Source organism: Rhipicephalus microplus, chromosome 6, assembly GCF_043290135.1.
Source record: "Rhipicephalus microplus isolate Deutch F79 chromosome 6, USDA_Rmic, whole genome shotgun sequence".
Classification (NCBI taxonomy): domain Eukaryota; kingdom Metazoa; phylum Arthropoda; class Arachnida; order Ixodida; family Ixodidae; genus Rhipicephalus; species Rhipicephalus microplus.
The window spans coordinates 199,730,377-199,751,374 of NC_134705.1; the positions used below are offsets into that span (position 1 = coordinate 199,730,377).

Consider the following 20,998-nt stretch of genomic DNA (forward strand, 5'->3'; position numbering starts at 1 on the left):
AAATGGGGTGAGGAGAAACGAGCCTGCCAGGATTCGAACCTGGATTCTTCTGATCCGTAGTCAGACACGTTATCCGTTGCGCCACAGGCCCAGACACGGCAGCTCCTCTCTTTGAGATCCACCCAGCCATACCTCTTCGTGGTCAAAGAGCAAAAAAAAGGGGAGAGGAGAAATGAGCCTGCCAGGATTCGAACCTGGAATCTTTTGATCCGTAGTCAGACGCGTTATCCGTTGCGCCACAGGCCCAGACACGGCAGCTCCTTTCTTTGAGATCCACCCAGCCATACCTCTTCGTGGTCAAAGAGCAAAAAAATGGGGAGAGGCGAAACGAGCCCGCCAGGATTCGAACCTGGAATCTTCTGATCCGTAGTCAGACGCGTTATCCGTTGCGCCACAGGCCCAGACACGGCAGCTCCTCTTTTTGAGATCCACCCAGCCATACCTCTTTGTGGTCAAAGAGCAAAAAAAATGGGGGGGAAAGAAACGAGCCTGCCAGGATTCAAACCGGGAATCTTCTGATCAGTAGTCAGACGCGTTATCCGTTGCGCCACAGGCCCCGGACACGGCAGCTCCTTTCTTTGAGATCCACCTAGCCATACCTCTTCGTGGTCCAAGAGCAAAAAAAAGGGGAGAGGAGAAACGAGCCTGCCAGGATTTGAACCTAGAATCTTCTGATCCGAAGTCAGACGCGTTATCCGTTGCGCCACAGGCCCAGACACGGCAGCTCCTCTCTTTGAGATCCACCCAGCCATACCTCTTTGTGGTCAAAGAGCAAAAAAAAATGGGGGAGAAAAGAAACGAGCCTGCCAGGATTCAAACCTGGAATCTTCTGATCCCTAGTCAGACGCGTTATCCGTTGCGCCACAGGCCCCGGACACGGCAGCTCCTTTCTTTGAGATCCACCCAGCCATACCTCTTCGTGGTCAAAGAGCAAAAAAAAGGGGAGAGGAGAAACGAGCCTGCCAAGATTCGAACCTGGAATCTTCTGATCCGTAGTCAGACGCGTTATCCGTTGCGCCACAGGCCCAGACACGGCAGCTCCTCTCTTTGAGATCCCCCCAGCCATACCTCTTTGTGGTCAAAGAGCAAAAAAAAAATGGGGGAGAAAAGAAACGAGCCTGCCAGGATTCAAACCTTGAATCTTCTGATCCGTAGTCAGTCGCGTTATCCGTTGCGCCACAGGCCCCGGACACGGCAGCTCCTTTCTTTGAGATCCACCCAGCCATACCTCTTCGTGGTCAAAGAGCAAAAAAATGGGGTGAGGAGAAACGAGCCTGCCAGGATTCGAACCTGGAATCTTCTGATCCGTAGTCAGACACGTTATCCGTTGCGCCACAGGCCCAGACACGGCAGCTCCTCTCTTTGAGATCCACCCAGCCATACCTCTTCGTGGTCAAAGAGCAAAAGAAGGGGAGAGGAGAAATGAGCCTGCCAGGATTCGAACCTGGAATCTTCTGATCCGTAGTCAGACGCGTTATCCGTTGCGCCACAGGCCCAGACACGGCAGCTCCTTTCTTTGAGATCCACCCAGCCATACCTCTTCGTGGTCAAAGAGCAAAAAAATGGGGAGAGGAGAAACGAGCCTGCCAGGATTCGAACCTGGAATCTTCTGATCCGTAGTCAGACACGTTATCCGTTGCGCCACAGGCCCAGACACGGCAGCTCCTCTCTTTGAGATCCACCCAGCCATACCTCTTCGTGGTCAAAGAGCAAAAAAAAGGGGAGAGGAGAAATGAGCCTGCCAGGATTCGAACCTGGAATCTTCTGATCCGTATTCAGACGCGTTATCCGTTGCGCCACAGGCCCAGACACGGCAGCTCCTCTCTTTGAGATCCACCCAGCCATACCTCTTTGTGGTCAAAGAGCAAAAAAAGGGGAGAGGAGAAATGAGCCTGCCAGGATTCGAACCTGGAATCTTCTGATCCGTAGTCAGACGCGTTATACGTTGCGCCACAGGCCCAGACACGGCAGCTCCTCTCTTTGAGATCCACCCAGCCATACCTCTTCGTGGTCAAAGAGCAAAAAAAATTGGGTGAGGAGAAACGAGCCTGCCAGGATTCGAACCTGGAATCTTCTGATCCGTAGTCAGACACGTTATCCGTTGCGCCACAGGCCCAGACACGGCAGCTCCTCTCTTTGAGATCCACCCAGCCATACCTCTTCGTGGTCAAAGAGCAAAAAAAAGGGGAGAGGAGAAATGAGCCTGCCAGGATTCGAACCTGGAATCTTTTGATCCGTAGTCAGACGCGTTATCCGTTGCGCCACAGGCCCAGACACGGCAGCTCCTTTCTTTGAGATCCACCCAGCCATACCTCTTCGTGGTCAAAGAGCAAAAAAATGGGGAGAGGCGAAACGAGCCTGCCAGGATTCGAACCTGGAATCTTCTGATCCGTAGTCAGACGCGTTATCCGTTGCGTCACAGGCCCAGACACGGCAGCTCCTCTCTTTGAGATCCACCTAGCCATGCCTCTTCGTGGTCAAAGAGCAAAAAAAAGGGGAGAGGAGAAATGAGCCTGCCAGGATTTGAACCTGGAATCTTTTGATCCGTAGTCAGACGCGTTATCCGTTGCGCCACAGGCCCCGGACACGGCAGCTCCTTTCTTTGAGATCCACCTAGCCATACCTCTTCGTGGTCAAAGAGCAAAAAAAAGGGGAGAGGAGAAACGAGCCTGCCAGGATTCGAACCTAGAATCTTCTGATCCGTAGTCAGACGCGTTATCCGTTGCGCCACAGGCCCAGACACGGTAGCTCCTCTCTTTGAGATCCACCCAGCCATACCTCTTTGTGGTCAAAGAGCAAAAAAAATGGGGGAGAAAAGAAACGAGCCTGCCAGGATTCAAACCTGGAATCTTCTGATCCCTAGTCAGACGCGTTATCCGTTGCGCCACAGGCCCCGGACACGGCAGCTCCTTTCTTTGAGATCCACCCAGCCATACCTCTTCGTGGTCAAAGAGCAAAAAAAAAGGGGAGAGGAGAAACGAGCCTGCCAAGATTCGAACCTGGAATCTTCTGATCCGTAGTCAGACGCGTTATCCGTTGCGCCACAGGCCCAGACACGGCAGCTCCTCTCTTTGAGATCCCCCCAGCCATACCTCTTTGTGGTCAAAGAGCAAAAAAAAAAAAAATGGGGGAGAAAAGAAACGAGCCTGCCAGGATTCAAACCTTGAATCTTCTGATCCCTAGTCAGTCGCGTTATCCGTTGCGCCACAGGCCCCGGTTTTTTTTTTTTTTTTCTTTATTGCCGGCTTCGCACAAAAGAAATACAATTTACGATCACATTTAAACAAGTTTAAAAAACACCAGCCTGGCTGTGACTGGTTTCATTTAAAACTGCTTCATTGTAGCCAACACATTCAACAACGACACCCATTCGGGTCTTTCTTCTCTGGAAGATAACACGTCTCTTATGTATACAATACTTTCCGTGAAGTATTCATGCGCACATCGGGCATCTTTATCTACGTGTCTTACTGCCATTCTAGTTCGCCACACGCTGTGAAGCACAAGCAACATAAACATATCATAAGGCACACCATCCTCATTTTCTACAGCCAAGAATCTAATACCGTGTGGTGTGATAGGCAAGTCCTTTTTCAAAGTACGCTGCAGAATGTCCCACAGAAAAACAGCATCCCAGCAATCAAGAAAAATGTGGTTGACAGTCTCGGGTTTCTTACAGATAAGGCAGTCCATCGACCACGGAACAAAGAAACCCTTTTCTTGTAACCATGGTTTTACGGGCAATGTTCCGCTGTGCAGCTGAAAAAAAAATGTCTTTGCACTTGCGCGTATGGTCATCATTTTCACTCTCTTCAATACGTCACGTTCAGCACCAACCTGGTATACTGATCTGTAGATAGGCTGAGGCAGCATTACGTCACGTAAATCTCTGTAAAGACGTTTTCTCTTTACAACAGATAAATATTCCATTGAAAATCTCACTTTCAGTATTTCATATGCCATTATAACTTCTCTTAAATATCCGCGTAGGTTACATTTCACAGACATACTTGATACCACATAATCAGGAATCTTATTAGAAAGTACAATTTGTAGAAATGTTCTCACAAACGGGTTACATTGGTCGCGTAAAAAAATATATCTAGACACAATTTGCTTGAGGAAGAGGTGAGCCAATCCTAAACCGCCATTTCTTAGTGAATGAAATAAGTTTGTTCGACTCGTACGCTCCCAAACCGACCCCCAAACAAACACAGCTAAGACTCGATGCAATTTCTGCACATTTGCTCTCGACATAAATAGGAACTGCAGAACATACCATACTTTGCAAACAATGAACCAATTGCATGCAGTCGCTCTAGAAAACATAGAAAGTTCCCTACCACCCCAGTTTCTTGTCTTCTCACGAGTGCTCTCACATATCTCTTTCCAGTAATCATCCGTGTTTTTGTAATGCTGGAGGGGTACTCCGAGATACTTCGTCGGTACAAGTGACCAGTTCATATTTGCAAAGTTTTGTGGGGTGGTCTCCCAAGAACCATGCCACAAGCCTAGGCATTTGTCCCAGTTTACTGCACTGCCTGTCATCTTGCAAAAAAAGGCCACATGACGTATCACTTCACTGACACTTTCCTTATCGCTACAAAACACGGCGATATCGTCGGCATATGTTAGCATTTTAACTTCACTGTTCATTAGCTGATACCCTTTTATTGTTTCATTGCTAATAATCTTCATGCAGAAAGGTTCCATATATATTGCAAATAATAAAGCCGAAATGGGATCACCTTGCCGCACACCGTTTGTCACTTGAAAGCTTTCAGTAAGTCGCCCATTAATTACAATACTCGTAAAGCACTCTCTATAGGCCATTTTTACCCCGTCCAAAATGACAGACCCTACATTAACATATTCTAATATCAAAAAAAGGATATCATGATTTACACGGTCAAAGGCTTTTTCCAGATCTAATTGCAACATTGCAACCTTGCTACCAAACACATCGCAACTCTCCAGCACGCTTCTCGCTACATGAACATTTGTATTTATTGTGCGTCCTTTTATACCACAAGTCTGGTGTGGTCCAACTAGTATTTTCATCATCCTTTGCAACCTGCCTGCAAGAACCTTCATAAACACTTTATAGTCTGTGTTGGCTAAACTGATTGGTCGGTACGACTTGACGGACAATAATTTTTTGGGGTCGTCAGTTTTCGGTATGAGTATTACGTGCGTCTTTTTAAATGAGCCGGGCAGAACCTTTAATCTTATAGCCTCCGTGAAGACACGATGTAAGGCAACAGAAATAACACCTTTAAAAGTCTTGTACAATGCGGCACCAAATCCATCAGGTCCCGGTGCTTTGCCAGCCGCTAGGTCATCAATAGCCTTTTCTATTTCGGACACTTCAATCGCTATCTCCAGCTGCTCTCTCTCGTTATCAGAGAGCTTTGGTATCAAATGCAGAAACTGAGCCTCAAACCCTTCCTCTGCCTTCACTTTTCGGCCAAGTATGCCTCGGAAATATTCGACAAATACTTGCTCAATTGCTGTCGCTTCACGTACAATACCGCTATCAGTTGCAATCGCTTTGATTTCATTTCGCTTGGCGTATCTTTTTTCATCCCCAAGTGCACGCTTTGTTGGTGTTTCGCCGAGAGATAATTTTTCTGCACGTGCCCTTATCACCGCCCCTCTATATTTTTCAATGTCAATTGCCTCCAATTGGTTTTTAATCTGCCTTATTTCTTTTGTGTACTTTCCTGGCATTTTACTTTCTAGACTCAATGCGAAGTCTAACTGACATTGCAAATCTTTTTCTTTTTCCTTTTTGGCTCTATGTAACACACCGGATCTTTCTATGGCTTTCATCTTTGTTACCTCCTTAAAACGCTCCCAGGCTTCAATCACGTTCGCTTGAGGCTCAGCTAACATTTTGTTAATGGAATCCTGCACAGCTTCAACGAACAATTCATCTTTTAATAATAAGTCGTTTAATTTCCACACATCCCAGTTAAAGCGTGTCTTCTTCTGTTTATACCCTATAGTGAACATTACTAAACTGTGGTCACTGAAAGACACACTTTTTACTTCATAATTCGAACATACTCGCATTAACTCTACTGACACATAGGCTCTGTCTAGCCTCGCATGGCTTTCGTTCTGAAAGTGTGTGAAGTGCTCTTCTGCAGAGAGCACATCACCAACATCTTCGAGATGACAATCTTGTACAATAGTGCAGAGTAGCGTTGCACTTTGGTCTTTTATGGCTGCTTTTTTTTGCTCTGTCCTGAGGGTTGCAAACACAATTAAAGTCGCCGAGCATAATGACAATCCTGCCACAGCTAAGAAAAGTCTGTAAATTCTCAAACAATAATTTACGTTCAACTTCTTTGTTCGGTGCGTAAACACAGACAACTCGCCATTTTTTATTATTATATGTAAAATCGCAAACTATGAATCTCCCAGTACTAGACACAGTTACAGTCTCCTCAACTATACCAATAGAATTTTTAAGGAACAGTGCACAACCCGCCGACATTCCAACGGCATGAGACACACACACATCGTACCGGGCTCTAAAAGGGGACACCATTCGGTCAGTCTGATCTTGCCCTTCAACTTTTGTTTCCTGAATGGCAATAACATCGAGATCACGTTCAAGCATCAAACGACTTAATTGATACTGCCTTCGTCGAGCGGCAAGTCCCCTGACATTGAGAGTCGCAACTCTCAATTCTGCTTCGACGCTCATAGCCATTAGGACGTGAATGGCCGTCCCGGCCACATGGTTCTCACCTCTGATGCTCCTTTATCACCATCAGGTCCAAGGTTCGATATGGTCTGATAGGTCCCCTCTCTTTTGATCACAAAAGTAGAGCGCCGCGCACGTTTCACGCAGCACATTATGCACACTTCACCACTGCGCTCCATTTGTTGGTGCTTCCGCCGGGTCAATACTTGTGTCACTTAATCCCGACCCCCACCTTACGGGGGCTTTTGATCTGAAGGGGGCCCCGCTGAAGGCCCCTTCTGTTGATGATCTGTCAGTCGCTGATGCAACGTCTGCTGATTCGGCACTGGTTGCTGCTGCGGCGGTTGTGTCTGTTGCACCTGGGTTGGTGGGAGGTTCTCGGCTATTCGACGTTCGCTGAGGATGTTAGGTGCCGGTCTACGGCGCACGTTCATCGCCTTGGCCGGTGGTTCCTCCACTTCTTTCGTTGTAGCTGCCTTCTGGCCTTCCGCCTCTTCCCTGGGCCTTTTACATGTATTTGACGTGTCCATGTTTTCCGACATTTCTTCCTGTGCTGCAAGCGCCGTTATATCTTGTGTGTTCCTCGTGGATTGCACGTCTTTTGTAGAACCCTTGTCTTTGTTAAACGTCGTCTCAGCACCTGTGGGGCGTGGCGTAAGGGGCGTCAACTTGGGTTTCGGTTCCTCCCGACGCGCCCCTATCAGCTCTTCTGCTTCAGCCTCGTCCATGTGATGCTCGGAAAGTTCTTCGCCTCCCGCGGGCCCTGCTACACTTGCATATGTTCTCATACAGCCGCTCTCATTATGCCCAAAACGCCGACACACTGTACAACGTGGGGCTCGGCAATCCCTCCTAATATGACCTGTTCCGCGGCAACGCAGGCATAGCGGTGCTCTTCCCGCGACGACAACTAGCGTGAGGTCTCCGGCAATCCGCAACTGATGTGGGAGGTCATCCACCGTGAGGCCAGCTTTGAGCCTGATGCTCACCACTCGCGTCGAAGAGCCTTTGTCGGTGCATCCATACACGCGCCAGCGCTCTCGCACTATTTCGTTCACCTTGCCATAAGGAGCCAACGCTGCCCTCACCTCGTCGTCAGGAACGTTAAACAATAGCCAGTGTATCTTCAGCTTCGTATCCTGGTGGTTAGGGTCGATAGTGATACAGCGCTGGTTCTTCACCACAATGTCCCCAGCAGCGAGTATTCTCTTCTTGCCCTCCTCGTCCTTGAAAGTGATGGCCCAAACATGATTCATTTGGTACGCCCCCAAGGCAGCAACCTCGGGAAGCAAAGCCAAACGAATAAGAGCGTCCCTGAAATCCTCAACGCGATACGGCCGCGCCTTGATATCAGCGTGCAAAAAGACAGTATGCAGCGTTGAATCATTTGATGGCAGTCGGGGCAAAATAATCTGATAATCCTGTGACGATTCGTCCATGTTCCTGGTACCACGACCGAGCTGGGCCGTTGATGCCGCTCCGATATCGCCGGAGCTCATGCCGCCACGTCCGTACACTACGGTGGCCGGAAGTGGAATCGCGCCACAGGCCCCGGACACGGCAGCTCCTTTCTTTGAGATCCACCCAGCCATACCTCTTCGTGGTCAAAGAGCAAAAAAAAATTGGGAGAGGAGAAACGAGCCTGCCAGGATTCAATCCTGAAATCTTCTGATCCGTAGTCAGACGCGTTATCCGTTGCGCCACAGGCTCCGGACACGGCAGCTCCTCTCTTTGAGATCCACCCAGCCATATCTCTTCGTGGTCAAAGAGCAAAAAAAAAATGGGGGAAAAAAGAAACGAGCCTGCCAGGATTCAAACCTGGAATCTTCTGATCCGTAGTCAGACGCGTTATCCGTTGCGCCACAGGCCCCGGACACGGCAGCTCCTTTCTTTGAGATCCACCCAGCCATACCTCTTCGTGGTCAAAGAGCAAAAAAAATGGGGAGAGGAGAAACGAGCCTGTCAGGATTCGAACCTGGAATCTTCTGATCCGTAGTCAGACGCGTTATCCGTTGCGCCACAGGCCCAGACACGGCAGCTCCTCTCTTTGAGATCCACCCAGCCATACCTCTTCGTGGTCAAAGAGCAAAAAAAAAAAAAATGGGGGAGAAAAGAAACGAGCCTGCCAGGATTCAAACCTGGAATCTTCTGATTCGTAGTCAGACGCGTTATCCGTTGCGCCACAGGCCCGGACACGGCAGCTCCCTTTTCTGAGATCTACCCAGCCATACCTCTTTGTGGACAAAAAGGAAAAAAAATGGGGAGAGAAGAAACGAGCCTGCCAGGATTTGAACCTGGAATCTTCTGATCCGCTGTCAGACGCGTCATCCGTTGCGCCCTACGCCCGGACACAGTAACTCCTCTCTTTGAGATCTACTCAACCATACCACTTCGTGCGCAAAAAAAAAGGGGGGGGGGAGGAGAAACGGGCCTGCCAGGATTCGAATCTGGAATCTTTTGATCCGTAATCAGACGCGTTACGCCACAGGCCTATTTTTTTTCTTTATTCAGAGTTAAGTACATCATGTACACACATTAATACAAACACTTTCGCAAGAAGTACAAAAAAGCATTAAGAAAACGCCAAACACGCTTTGCTTGGCGTAATATGATTAAAAACGTTTAAGCGCGACCAGTTCATTCAATGCAGGTAGCCACTCTGACTGCTCATCTCCTGCATTAATCACATCTCTTATATAGGCTATGCTTTCAATGAAGTATTCTCTGGCAGAGCGAGCATTAACATCAAGATGACGATATGCCAAGCATGCTCTCCAGATAGCGTGCATACTTAACAACATAAACATATCATATGGTATGCCAGTGTCACTATAAACAGGTAGAAAACGGATTCCATAAGGTGTTAAAGGTAGTTTTTTTTTTTTTTTTGAAGTTCTTTGCAGAATGTTTCAAAGAAAAGTAGCGTCCTTACAATCTAAAAAAAGGTGATCAATGCTCTCTGGCTTGTGACATAAAAGACAATTAACAGACCATGTAACAAATAAACCTTTTTTTTCCTGTAGCCATGGTTTTAGAGGAAGCGCGGCGTGTAGAAAGAAAAAATTTTTGCTGATGGTCGTATACCCCTATTATTTTAACCCTTTTCAGGACGTTTTTTCCAGGACCTTTTCCGTACATCGTACGGTACATCGGGACAGGTAGAATTACGTCGGTAAGGTCCTTATATAGTTGTCCTTTTTGTCACCCCACTTGGATACTGTAAAGAAAACCGTACATTTAGTATATTGAAAGCAGACACCACTTCGCGCAGATAACCATGAATGCCTATGCGCCCAGCACAACAGCAAGATACAACAAATTCGGGTAGATAACAGCATAATCTAATTTGAAGTATAGTACGCAAATAAGGATGCCTCTGATGACGAAAAAAAAATTAACCTTGAAACTATTTGCTTGAGAAATAAGTGGGCTAGTCCCAGCCCACCCGCCTTCACTGAGCGGGAAAGATTTGTACCGCGCTCGAGCGTTCCCACTTGGAGGCCCAAACAAATGTGGCAAAAACTGTGTACCTTTTGTATGCTTGAGCGGTTCTTTTGTATGCTTGAAGTACATACCAAATTTTGGCCGCTAGAAATATATTGCAGACCGTTGACCTCGTGAATATCGAGAGGTTTTTCCCTCCCCACTCGTTCACTTTCTCTCTTAAGTTTTCCGTCTCTTCTTTCCAATATTCAGTGGGATCATTATAACTCTGCAATATTACGCCAAGGTACTTCGTCGGCACGGAGCTCCACTTCACCTTTTCGAAGACGCCAGACTTTTCGTTCCAGGTTCCATGCCAAAAACCTGCACTTTTATCCCAGTTTAAAGCACTGCCTGACCACTTGCAGTACTTATCTGCTACGCCGTAGTGGAGGGCGCCGGAAATTTCGAACACCTGGGGTTCTTTACCATGCATCCAAATCTGAGCCCAAGGGCCTACAATATTTTCGCCTCCATCGGAAATGCAGCCGCCACCGCCGGGATTCGATTCTGAGACCTGCGGGTCAGCAGCCACTATAGACTTTAGCCACTAGACCACCGTGGCGGGGCTTGTAGTGTTAGACAGGTACCTATAAGTTGTTGTCAGGTGTGACCTTCCACGTAATGTTCTCAAATATTGATTTTGTGCTGGGCCAGTTCCAGGAACATATTATAAGACACTTACTCCAATTTACTTTACTATTCGTACAATCACGGAATTACTTCACATCGTGTAGTGCTTGTCTGACACTCACCCGGTCTTGACATCTGATCATTCTGTAACACTTTCTGACACAAAGGTTCCAAATAGATAGCTAGGAGCAGTGGTGATGCAGTGCATTCTTGTTTTACGCTCTATAAAACTTTATAATCTTCTAAACTATTTGTTTACCACAGTCCTGGTAGTGTACCCTTTGTACGCCATTAGTACCCCGTCAAACACCACAGACCCTATGTTGACATAGCAACAATGTTCAAAAGTACATCATGGTTCACGTGATCACATACCTTCTCTAGATCGCTGTTTGCAGCATAGCTACTCAACACGCGAACTCATCACATTGCAGCTGGCATACTGAAATATTTCTTACAATGTGAATGTTCGCCGTAATCGTCCTGCCTTTCATGCCACAGGTCTGATGTGGTACGACTATTTCTTTACGTTTTGGATCCGCCTGGCCAAAACGCCCATGAATATTTTCTAGTTAACCTTAGCTATCGTTATTGCTTTGTACGATGTGGCAGACAGATTTTATGTAGAGTCGTCATTTTTCGAGATTAACACTGTGTGTCTCCTTCGAAAAGATGCTGGTAATTTTTTTTTCTCGTATGCCTCCTCTACCGCATTCCTCAAAGCTTCTGACCCAAGACTTTTAAATATCTGGACCCGGCATTTTCCCGTTGTTCGTTTTTTTTTAATCGTCAGTCCAATTCCTTTGACAGAGATGGGTGCTAATAATGTCGTCCTCTAGCTTCAGCATAAGTGATTAGAAATGCCGACTGCACCTTCTCCTGTCCACCTTTATGCCACCCAACAACTTTTGGAAATATTCCGCAAGTGCACGCTCAATCTGCCATTTATCTTTTGTGACTTCATTTTTGTACTCCGTCGTCCTTATTTAGTGTCATGTCGCGTAGCTCTTTTCGTCCGCGACTGCACGTTTCATGCGCAACCATGCCACACCATGGCCTTTCTGCGTGTGCTCGTGCTATACCGTTAGTCCGCATGTTTCCATATCTGCGGCCTATAATTCTTGTTTCACTTCTTTGATTTTTTCTACAGGATAGCCAGCCGGTCTGAGAACTGGCTAACCTCCCTGTCTTTCCTCATTTATTCCTCCTCCTTTTCCTTTGATTTTTCTACAACGCATGCCATGTTGAGTACATTCTTGACATAAATTTAGCTGGCATTGCAATTACCTTTCTTCTTTCAATTTGCTGCGTTTTATTGAACGGTATTATTCCGAGTCAATTTCCGCCTGCCCTTACCCCCCCCCCCCCCTCTTCTGGGCAAGGATGGTCAAAACACACTGCATATGTTCTAAGACTCGCTGACCCACTGAAAAAACTCACTTATCGAGCCCCCCCCCCCCCCCCTGAACCTACCAGTAAAACAGTCCTGGCACTTGCGACACCCCTGTTTTCTATGGTATCGTTTCTTTATTAGACACAGCTAAATGAATACAAATTGCATTAGGCCAAGAAAAGAATGTGGAAGATTAATTGGTGTCTTTAATTAACAGTAGTGTAGTAATAATGGCGTAAATTTATATAATTTAAGTGGACGTAAAAACACCTTTCGAGTCGGTGGGATCTGGACACACAACCTTCGACCATGTGAACCAAACAGAGCAGTTTGGCTCACGTCGTCGTTCGTGCGGAACGCCGCGTCGCATGCACGTTTCAGTGTCACGTGACCGTATCATGTACGTACTGGCCGGGCGTTGGGGCCTTTGTTTAGAGAGATGGGATCGTGGCGGTCTCTGGCGTGAAGAACGGAAGGCGACGCTCATCGCGTGATCAACGAGAAAGCGGCGCTCAGGGTTTTGTTTGCGTAGACGGCGACAATAGCCTTCGACAACGATATTGAAATAGAGAGGGACCACCGAAAGCAGGAGTACGGTACATTCGTTCCGCTGCTCTTTTCGACCTTTGTTATTGGGTGAAATAGCGAGTAGTCGGAAGATGAAACCGCCAAGATCAATAGTAGCAATGGATGGCAAGTAATTGAGATGAAAAGATCTGCGCTGATCGTTGCAAAATATGGCCCCGGAAAAATTCGTTCAATCTGTGAGCGTGTCGGCAGGGTGACATTTAGCAAGCACTTAAAATTCTATACAGTCATTTGAGATACGTATACCTTAAAGCGCGCATGTACACTTATATATTAAGGCAAACGCGAAATTGGCCGCCGAACGTCGTCGACAGGAGTGATGCAAAAAGTCATCTTCGTGTGAGGACGTCACCATAAGACGTCATCATGACGTCCTAGATTGCCAATATTTGTGACGGCTTTGTGAATTTACATGATGTCTTCCGATGACATCGTCGCGGCTATAGACTGCTACTGATACGACTACTGTCATTACTACTACTACTACTACTACTACTACTACTACTACTACTACTAATAATAATAATAATAATAATGTTTAGGGAAAGAAAGAATTTGGCTGAGTATATGCACGTTCAAAAAGAGGGCGCAGCTGCATGAGAGAGCTTATCCGCACAAAGCGGCTGCTTCTGTATAGTATCCAAAAAAAAAGCAATCCCGTCCCTGTCAGCACGAAGCAGGTCCATAAAATCTTCTCATCCCGTTGGGGGACTGCCCGGGTGGGGAAGCACGAGTACCGCTCCTTGTAGTCATTTGTGACGCTTTCCTTTTGACACCCATCATCCATCCCGCCGCGTTGGCTTTGTCCCCCGAAACCCATTCGCTGCCTTCCCAACCGCGGCGCGCCTGTCTTCGAGCGTGCCTCTTGCCTAAAATCCGAAACGCGCGCGCCCTCCGCCAACTGTTTTTCCAAAGCCGTGCAAATTGTTATTGTTTCGGGTGCTGCCCCCTGGGCCGCGACCCCTCTCCCCATTTATATCTTTCCCTATGATCACTCCCTAATCGGCGCCACGCCGCTCGCTTTCGAGGATCGGAGGGAGGTTGGGAATGCCAAGGATGATCTCTCGTTCGGTATTCATTTGCGTCACTCCCCTTCTCCCTATATGTGTGTACGCGCCCTGTTGTTCATCCCTAAAAGGCGCGGGGTTGATTGGCACTGTCGCCACACTCTCCTGGATGAGCTTTAAGTGGTCCCAATCCCCTACACACATGCGCGAGCACAAACTAGATTTTTTTTTTCAGTTAATGTATGCACTCGGCCAGCTGATTTGCTTGAGCGCCTCGAAACAGCATGTTTTCTGTTGTTTTCTTTGTTTACTTTTTGCGTAAAGAACGGTATAACTTGACGCTATTTTGATCTCTTGTGTTCCTTCGATCTCATTTGTAAATGCGTGGCAGAGTTGGGGGGGGGGGGGTTGCTATAGCACTAATTTTGTGTAATTGAGTATGATTTTAGAATGTTCATTTGTTATTACGTCTTTGTTATTTTTATTTACCAAGAAAGGAGAAGAGGTTGCCTTCAACAAGTGGTGGGACGCTTATGTGCGATACAGTGCCTACATATACGGGGTGATCAGTAAACGGTTGTGCAGTGCGAGCAGTCGATTTTTACTGGCAGAGTGGGGAGGGACATTTGGCACGCCTCGCGGCACGAGCATGCGCAGTGAGGTTGCCGACGCCACCGCCAAGGCCGGATTTGCGAGTAGATGCTCCGCATTTAACAGCCAACGTGGTCTATTTAGGACTGGTAGTAACCACGGAGCCGAACAACGAGATTGTAGTAACTAGAAGAATAAGAATGGGGTGGAACGCATTTGGCAAGCACTCTCAGATTATGACAGGTAGATTGCCACTATCCCTCAAGAGGAAGGTATATAACAGCTGCATCTCGCCAGTACTTAGCTATGGAGCAGAAACCTGGAGACTTACAAAGAGGGTTCAGCTTAAATTGAGGACGACGCAGCGAGCAATGGAAAGAAAAATGGTAGGTGTAACCTTAAGAGACAAGAAGAGAGCAGAGTGGATTAGGGGATAAACAGGGGTTAAGGATATTATAGTTGAAATAAAGAAGAGGAAATGGACGTGGGCCGGGCATGTGGCGCGTAGACAGGATAACGGCTGGTCATTAAGGGTAACTAACTGGATTCCCAGAGAAGGGAAGCGGGTTAGGGGGAGACAGAAGGTTAGGTGGGAAGATGAGATTAAGAAGTTTGCGGGTATAAATTGGCAGCAGCAAGCACAGGACTGGGTTATCTGGCGAAACATGGGAGAGGCCTTTGTCCTGCAGTGGACGTAGTCAGGCTGATGATGATGATGAGGTCTTCTCCGGCCAAGCAGCGTGTGAAGCTGTGGCTTGTGACGTCGTATATGTGTCGCGGTCATTTCATCACAGATCGCCGAAATCTGTGACGTCACCTCTTTACATTGTAGCTTTTTTTTTCAAAAGTATTCCGATAAAGGAGGCTCTGAAAAGAACACGTGAAGTAATTTCCCGGAGGGGGGGGGGCGCACTTTAAAAAAAATATTCCTCTGACAGTTGTTTAGGAGATTCTGACTTGGCACGTAAATGAATCTCTTTAAAGAGACACGTCAACTCTCGTTGAATGGTCGCTGTACTCTTTTCTGAGAGTATTGTGAACCACAAAAGAGTTAATGTGCTTCTCAAAGAGTGCCATATACGTGCACTCTAAGAAAAAAAATCGAGTATTTCGGGGCTATGTCTGCCACGCAACAATAATCTTCATCTACTTCGCGTACTTTCCACGCCTTATCACCATGGTTCCGGTCTCGAACAGCGTGAGCGTTATCAGTGCAACATAGCATTCTTGACAGAAAAAAAGTGGCGAGCGCCGAATTTTCAAGAAAGAAAACACGAGCAAGTCAGATGACGATTATTGTTTCGTTACAGAACTACTTCCCAAATACTCTATTTTTCACAGTGTGGCAGGTCAGGAATCCCCAAAAGGAGCATCAAAGGAATCTTTTTTTTTCTCTTAAAAATCTCAATCAACTTGCAACGTGGAGACATAGTAAATGTGGGTCTCTCTGACACAGGTTCGTTATGGCTTGCAGGAAGTTTTGTCCCTGATTGTACAATCTAATGCCTTACCGAGCGTGCAACAGGCTCTTCAGGTGTTTCAGAATGTGTAACAGGCTGCCGATATGTCTTTCTTTTCTTATTGTCTCGTTTCTCTCGCAAGCTGTTCGTCTACTATTCAGCGATAAACATGCAAATCATCTTGGTTGACAACTTAATCATTGTACCGAGGTAGAATGAAGACAGCGTTGATGTACAGTCGTCAGCGCCTTTAACACGGACACTTCGATGCGTGGCCAGGGCTAGTTTGATTGATGCCAGCCGCGAACTGCTGGGCGCTTTTGCCGAGATAATACCGCGGTAGGCCTGGATAGTATGTCGGCATGTATGCACTAGCGTCTTGGCAACAGAACCCAAACGTAGTTGGTGTCAGCGTCAATCAAACTGCTGCAGACGCGTGGCGGAGCGTTCGTGTCAAAGGTGCCAAATGATGTACAGAACTTATTTTTATGAAAGGGAACACGGGATCGCGTGGCCTTCGTGCTCCGGTGGCTGCTGACAGAGTGTTCTTGTTTTTTTTATTGCGACAAAGACGTGCCTTTAAGGCATGATATTTTTCTGTTTGTTAAATGTAAGCTGTTAGGCCGGTGTTGTGTATGAAGCGAAGTAGTGTCTTGTGGAATCTCTCTTCATGTATCCAGCGGTTGTAACTGTCTGTGTCGCTGTAGCGAAGGCCGGCTTGAAGGAGGTGACGGGAGCGTTCTGGCTGCAACCCGGCCGAGTGTTCAAGTGGGAGCGAAAGCACGCATAGTGTTTTTTTTTTCTTTTCGCGTCATTTTGAGGCGAGCAAAACAAGCAGTCACTGGTGGCGCTGATATGAATAAGCAGCAAGACTGTACACCCCTCTCCTCCCCCCCCCCTTTTTTTTCAAGAAGATTACGAGAGGCCGGCAATCGCCCTAAAGGGGCAGGGGATTGAAATCTTGCCTCTGGTTCCATATCACCATCACTACTTCTTTTGCTCGCCCCAAGATGACACGCAAAAAGACTATGGTTGCTTTCGCTCCCGTTCGACCGCGATGCCAGCAGCCACAGGCTCCCGTCTCACCAAGGTATTCCCTTTCATAAAAATTGACAGTGCACGTGGAAAGCCGAATGTAATCGCACTGCTGGCTGTGAACGTGTGGTGACGTCTTCTGTCTGCACAAGCGCACTACGAGGTTCGCCGGCGTACTTGGAGCGTACCACATCAAAGTTACTCTGAAAATGGAAGTGGCTTTCCTGGCAGTAGTAAGTTACACATTGCACGATACACGAAACACCATGGTCCAACAAGTCTTGAGAAGGCGCTTCGTTATCCGAAGCGCCTTCTCGACGCTGAATCGCGACGATTCGTCATCCGAATCGCGACGCTGGAGTTCCCGTAACTTCTCGCTATGACATCGTAGGCTTTAGCGGTTTATTCTAGGCTATAAAGGGTTCTTTATCGACAAAAAAGGATTCCATCTGGGCCCAAAAAGAGCAACAGATTTAACGTATTACGCTTATAGAGAACGTTTCTTGACTACAGCAAGGTCAAATACTATGGGAAAAAAAAGGTATTTCGAAGAGACGTTACGCTGACATTCGGTGAGGCAGAGGCGTACGTGACAGTCAAGAGGTGAAAGTTTGATCTTGAATATCTCTCTTGTATACGATCCTCTGGCTACCTATAGTGTACATACATTTAAATCGCAATCGCTAGTCTGCTCTCTTCTTATAATTGTGTGCTCATAAAGTTGTGTGTCTGTTTTGATTGATTTGTGGGGTTTAACGTCCCAAAACCACCATATGATTATGAGAGACGCCGTAGTGGAGGGCTCCGGAAATTTCGACCACCTGGGGTTCTTTAACGTGCACCCAAATCTGAGCACACGGGCCTACAACATTTCCGCCTCCATCGGAAATGCAGCCGCCGCAGCCGGGATTCGATCCCGCGACCTGCGGGTCAGCAGCCGAGTACCTTAGCCACTAGACCACCGCGGCGGGGCTGTGTGTCTGTTTTTTCTTTGTGCAGTTCCTTATTTTGTACAAAAGTATACGCTTGGAAGTAATATGTACGTACAGCGCCTCCTCTGGTACGTAGTATCCGGCTGCAAAGATGTTCTTGTGATTCAAACAATATTTTATTCAGATTGATAATCACTCCATTTCACTTGGGCTGGTATAGAGCTTCCTGTCCTCCCAAATGCCGTCTGTTTCTCCGCAATCCTCGCTGCCGACAGTTATCGCCTTTCTCGAACAAAACGTTGGACGTGCGCAGAGCACGAACTCCAACGCGTTCCGCTTATCACCAACGTCCGGCCCACCCACCGAACCTTTGATCTTTCTCTCCCATCACGTACATCCTTTTACCCTCCTGTGTCGCCCCCAGTGGTGGCGGTGGATGGCACTCCCAGGGGGCGCTGCGCGCACCGTCGTTTGACTTAATCCGCCGGCTACTGGCCACGGCGCCACTTCTCAAGCCCCATCACGCGTATTACCCGAGGTGCGAAGAGTAGGCAGCCGGGCCCGTAATCCGCGCCAATCCAAACTAATGGCCGGTCCATCCCCGGTGCCGAGAGGACGCCCTAACTCGTCCTGGCTGTCACACTGTCTTCTTGATTTGCCTCCTCTCGCGAGCGATAAAAATAAGTGCTGTATTTGAGTAAGGAGAAAACAACGAAGCAAAGCTTTTATTGTATGCGTGGTTCGAGGAATGTCGTCAGCCTCGATTTCTGCCTTCTTCCCTCTCTGTTTGTTTATCCTTGCTTGATATTGCAACATTTCCTAATTACTGAAGCTGGCAAGAAATATGGAGCACTGACGAGAGTCGCGCTATCTCCGAAATTCATTCAATCTTCCTAAGTAGTGAACGATGGGAATCATAAGAAAGGTGGGGGGGGGGGGGGGGGGTAGCACGCGAGGAAAGTATGAGAACTGTGCCGCGGAGTGTTTGCTTGCTCAGAATTTAGCTGGGAAAAAGGCCCGCAGTTTCACTCGCAGTTTTGATATGTGAATCTCCTCCCTAATTTTCACTGTGCTTTCATTTCGTGCGCCAGTGGCTCGGCACAAATTGGTGCTCGGGATGACTGAACAGTGTTGGCGTGCGCGGACGGTCTTACAAGCACTTACTCCGAAGTGTGAGCCCAAGAGAACTATGCATTCATTCATTCATTCATTCATTCTTTGCTGCATGTTTGGATTCATGCATGTAATGTGTACATGTAAATAAACATGGCATGTGTATCAGAAGATGTGCTACTTCGACAGTGACAGCTCGGTCAGCTGTAATTTTTCCTTTATTTCCTGCACTTTGTGTCAAGTATACTTCAGTGAACACTAGTACCTCACCATACGGCTCAACGGCTGCATCTACATGAGCTAAACGTAGAATGCGAAAACGATGCGGAGGGAGCCTGCTTACCCTATATATCGCGTTCCACTCTCAAATGCAAGGTTGAAGCACTCTCCAAGTTTTTTCCTGTACATACGTCTACTAGATTGTCGCCAACCAAGTTTAACTGCTGTTTGATCCACATTGCCGTTATGCTGCTTCATGTGTTAAGCCTAGCACCTTTTTTTTTCGTTCCGCCGATCGTTGCGTATCTTCTATTTGTTTCCATGTTTGTTTCTACCTTGCATGGTAGAACCAATAGAATTAAGTGATAACTCATCGCTGTCCTCGTGTTGTCAGGGATAACATGTTGAATTTGAAAGAATGTTTTGTAGCGCGAGGTGAAGTACGGAAACAGGAAGGAATATGCTGGAAGAATAGAGTGCTCTATCCTTTCCATCTATTCCTTCCTGTTTCCGTATTTCGTCTCACGCTACAAAACATTCTTTCATCCCCAACAAGCCCGCATTGAAACTCTAGTTTACTTCAAGGATAGCGGCGAGTTATCGACGCTGACCGGTTTGGTTATTGTTTACACTTGAACCCATTTTTATTCTCTTCTAAATCTCTATATTGTTATCAGAGTCTATTTTTACTAGTCGACTTAAGTAAACGTACTCTTGCATTTTTGTGAGTAATTCACGCCCAAGCTGGCTTCTCCGCCGTACAGGAAAGAAAGAGGAGAAGCCTCTATTTTTTTTTTATGATGTTCTGTGTTTTCTCCTCTGATGGGTCCGTCCGTTCGATTAGCCTGCACCAATCTGAACCGGTTTGCGGCGGTGCACGAGAAGTTCAGAAATCGTACAGCTCGATTTATAAGTGGTGCAGGAACAGCGCGACGCCAGAAACGGATAGGAGGGTCATGTCGCCGGCCGGTGCAAGAGGCACGGCACTTAGCCACTTCGAGCGTAAGTTCCTTTTGTGGCACCCAGTTGTAAGGCGAAGTCGGCTTCTATGCTGCAGCTCATTGTAGGTCTGTGTGCTCATATAAAAACCCCAGGAGGTCGAAATTTCCTGAGCCTCCACTACGGCGTCTCTCACAATCTTATGGTGGTTTTTGGCACGTTAAACCCCACATATAAATATGCTGCATTTCAAGCGGCGTACACGATTCGGACATCCGGCAACATCGCATTCACGTAGCATTTTAACGAGATGGCGTTAAACAGCTCGTTTCACAGAAATTACGGAGTCGGCGCCGTTGGTTGCGAGCGAAAACTCATCATCTTGTGCGTGACCGAAAAAAATCGAGAAAGATGCAAATGAAGTAATACAGTATTCTGGGTTTGAGTGGGGGTCGAACCCTGGTCGTTTGCGTGGCAAGCGGGCGTTCTACCGTATAACCGCGCGTCATTTTTTTTTATTTATTTAAAACCAGTTCAAACATTCATTATAACAGCACGGACACTATCGGTCCCAGCCTTAAAATCAAAGCGTGCAACGCGCGACTGCGTCTTGCCAAAGCCACGAGTCTGCTTCTGAATGCAGGGAAAATAGCTCTTTCTGCTTGAAAATGCAGTGAAAGTATAGCTTTTATGCTGTACGAACACTCACGTTCTGTATTGTGAAGCATGTATACATGCTCCACAATACGACGTGAAATATTGCAGTAATGTTGCATGGTACAAGCGTACATTGTTATCGGGCGTCAGAACATGTGATTATCATGATTACTTTAGGACTTGAAGCTGGTCGCCCACTACAAAAGACACACACGTTGCTGCACGTATTCCCT

At 47.1% G+C, this 20,998-nt stretch overlaps 1 protein-coding gene and 21 non-coding genes across 22 annotated transcripts; all 22 read right to left on the minus strand.

Annotated features, from left to right (window-relative positions):
* Positions 1-18: 18 nt before the first annotated feature.
* TRNAR-ACG (transfer RNA arginine (anticodon ACG)) lies at positions 19-91 on the minus strand. The gene has a single exon. It is a non-coding gene; the product is annotated as a tRNA-Arg (tRNA).
* Positions 92-173: 82 nt separating this feature from the next.
* Positions 174-246, minus strand: TRNAR-ACG (transfer RNA arginine (anticodon ACG)). Its single transcript has one exon. It is a non-coding gene; the product is annotated as a tRNA-Arg (tRNA).
* Positions 247-328: 82 nt separating this feature from the next.
* TRNAR-ACG (transfer RNA arginine (anticodon ACG)) lies at positions 329-401 on the minus strand. The gene has a single exon. It is a non-coding gene; the product is annotated as a tRNA-Arg (tRNA).
* Positions 402-640: 239 nt separating this feature from the next.
* On the minus strand, positions 641-713 carry TRNAR-UCG (transfer RNA arginine (anticodon UCG)). Its single transcript has one exon. It is a non-coding gene; the product is annotated as a tRNA-Arg (tRNA).
* An 85-nt stretch (positions 714-798) lies between these two features.
* TRNAP-AGG (transfer RNA proline (anticodon AGG)) lies at positions 799-871 on the minus strand. The gene has a single exon. It is a non-coding gene; the product is annotated as a tRNA-Pro (tRNA).
* An 83-nt stretch (positions 872-954) lies between these two features.
* On the minus strand, positions 955-1,027 carry TRNAR-ACG (transfer RNA arginine (anticodon ACG)). The gene has a single exon. It is a non-coding gene; the product is annotated as a tRNA-Arg (tRNA).
* Positions 1,028-1,269: 242 nt separating this feature from the next.
* Positions 1,270-1,342, minus strand: TRNAR-ACG (transfer RNA arginine (anticodon ACG)). The gene has a single exon. It is a non-coding gene; the product is annotated as a tRNA-Arg (tRNA).
* Positions 1,343-1,423: 81 nt separating this feature from the next.
* On the minus strand, positions 1,424-1,496 carry TRNAR-ACG (transfer RNA arginine (anticodon ACG)). The gene has a single exon. It is a non-coding gene; the product is annotated as a tRNA-Arg (tRNA).
* An 82-nt stretch (positions 1,497-1,578) lies between these two features.
* On the minus strand, positions 1,579-1,651 carry TRNAR-ACG (transfer RNA arginine (anticodon ACG)). Its single transcript has one exon. It is a non-coding gene; the product is annotated as a tRNA-Arg (tRNA).
* Positions 1,652-1,733: 82 nt separating this feature from the next.
* Positions 1,734-1,806, minus strand: TRNAR-ACG (transfer RNA arginine (anticodon ACG)). The gene has a single exon. It is a non-coding gene; the product is annotated as a tRNA-Arg (tRNA).
* An 81-nt stretch (positions 1,807-1,887) lies between these two features.
* TRNAR-ACG (transfer RNA arginine (anticodon ACG)) lies at positions 1,888-1,960 on the minus strand. The gene has a single exon. It is a non-coding gene; the product is annotated as a tRNA-Arg (tRNA).
* Positions 1,961-2,043: 83 nt separating this feature from the next.
* TRNAR-ACG (transfer RNA arginine (anticodon ACG)) lies at positions 2,044-2,116 on the minus strand. Its single transcript has one exon. It is a non-coding gene; the product is annotated as a tRNA-Arg (tRNA).
* Positions 2,117-2,198: 82 nt separating this feature from the next.
* On the minus strand, positions 2,199-2,271 carry TRNAR-ACG (transfer RNA arginine (anticodon ACG)). The gene has a single exon. It is a non-coding gene; the product is annotated as a tRNA-Arg (tRNA).
* An 82-nt stretch (positions 2,272-2,353) lies between these two features.
* On the minus strand, positions 2,354-2,426 carry TRNAR-ACG (transfer RNA arginine (anticodon ACG)). The gene has a single exon. It is a non-coding gene; the product is annotated as a tRNA-Arg (tRNA).
* Positions 2,427-2,508: 82 nt separating this feature from the next.
* Positions 2,509-2,581, minus strand: TRNAR-ACG (transfer RNA arginine (anticodon ACG)). Its single transcript has one exon. It is a non-coding gene; the product is annotated as a tRNA-Arg (tRNA).
* Positions 2,582-2,664: 83 nt separating this feature from the next.
* On the minus strand, positions 2,665-2,737 carry TRNAR-ACG (transfer RNA arginine (anticodon ACG)). Its single transcript has one exon. It is a non-coding gene; the product is annotated as a tRNA-Arg (tRNA).
* An 84-nt stretch (positions 2,738-2,821) lies between these two features.
* Positions 2,822-2,894, minus strand: TRNAP-AGG (transfer RNA proline (anticodon AGG)). Its single transcript has one exon. It is a non-coding gene; the product is annotated as a tRNA-Pro (tRNA).
* Positions 2,895-2,978: 84 nt separating this feature from the next.
* On the minus strand, positions 2,979-3,051 carry TRNAR-ACG (transfer RNA arginine (anticodon ACG)). The gene has a single exon. It is a non-coding gene; the product is annotated as a tRNA-Arg (tRNA).
* Positions 3,052-6,379: 3,328 nt separating this feature from the next.
* LOC142765813 (uncharacterized) lies at positions 6,380-8,265 on the minus strand. Its single transcript, XM_075867550.1, has one exon. It carries the CDS (start codon positions 8,212-8,214, stop codon positions 6,949-6,951), a length of 1,266 nt encoding a protein of 421 aa, XP_075723665.1. The 5' UTR covers positions 8,215-8,265; the 3' UTR covers positions 6,380-6,948.
* A 247-nt stretch (positions 8,266-8,512) lies between these two features.
* Positions 8,513-8,585, minus strand: TRNAR-ACG (transfer RNA arginine (anticodon ACG)). The gene has a single exon. It is a non-coding gene; the product is annotated as a tRNA-Arg (tRNA).
* Positions 8,586-8,669: 84 nt separating this feature from the next.
* Positions 8,670-8,742, minus strand: TRNAR-ACG (transfer RNA arginine (anticodon ACG)). The gene has a single exon. It is a non-coding gene; the product is annotated as a tRNA-Arg (tRNA).
* A 90-nt stretch (positions 8,743-8,832) lies between these two features.
* On the minus strand, positions 8,833-8,905 carry TRNAR-ACG (transfer RNA arginine (anticodon ACG)). The gene has a single exon. It is a non-coding gene; the product is annotated as a tRNA-Arg (tRNA).
* Between the last annotated feature and the right edge of the window lie 12,093 nt (positions 8,906-20,998).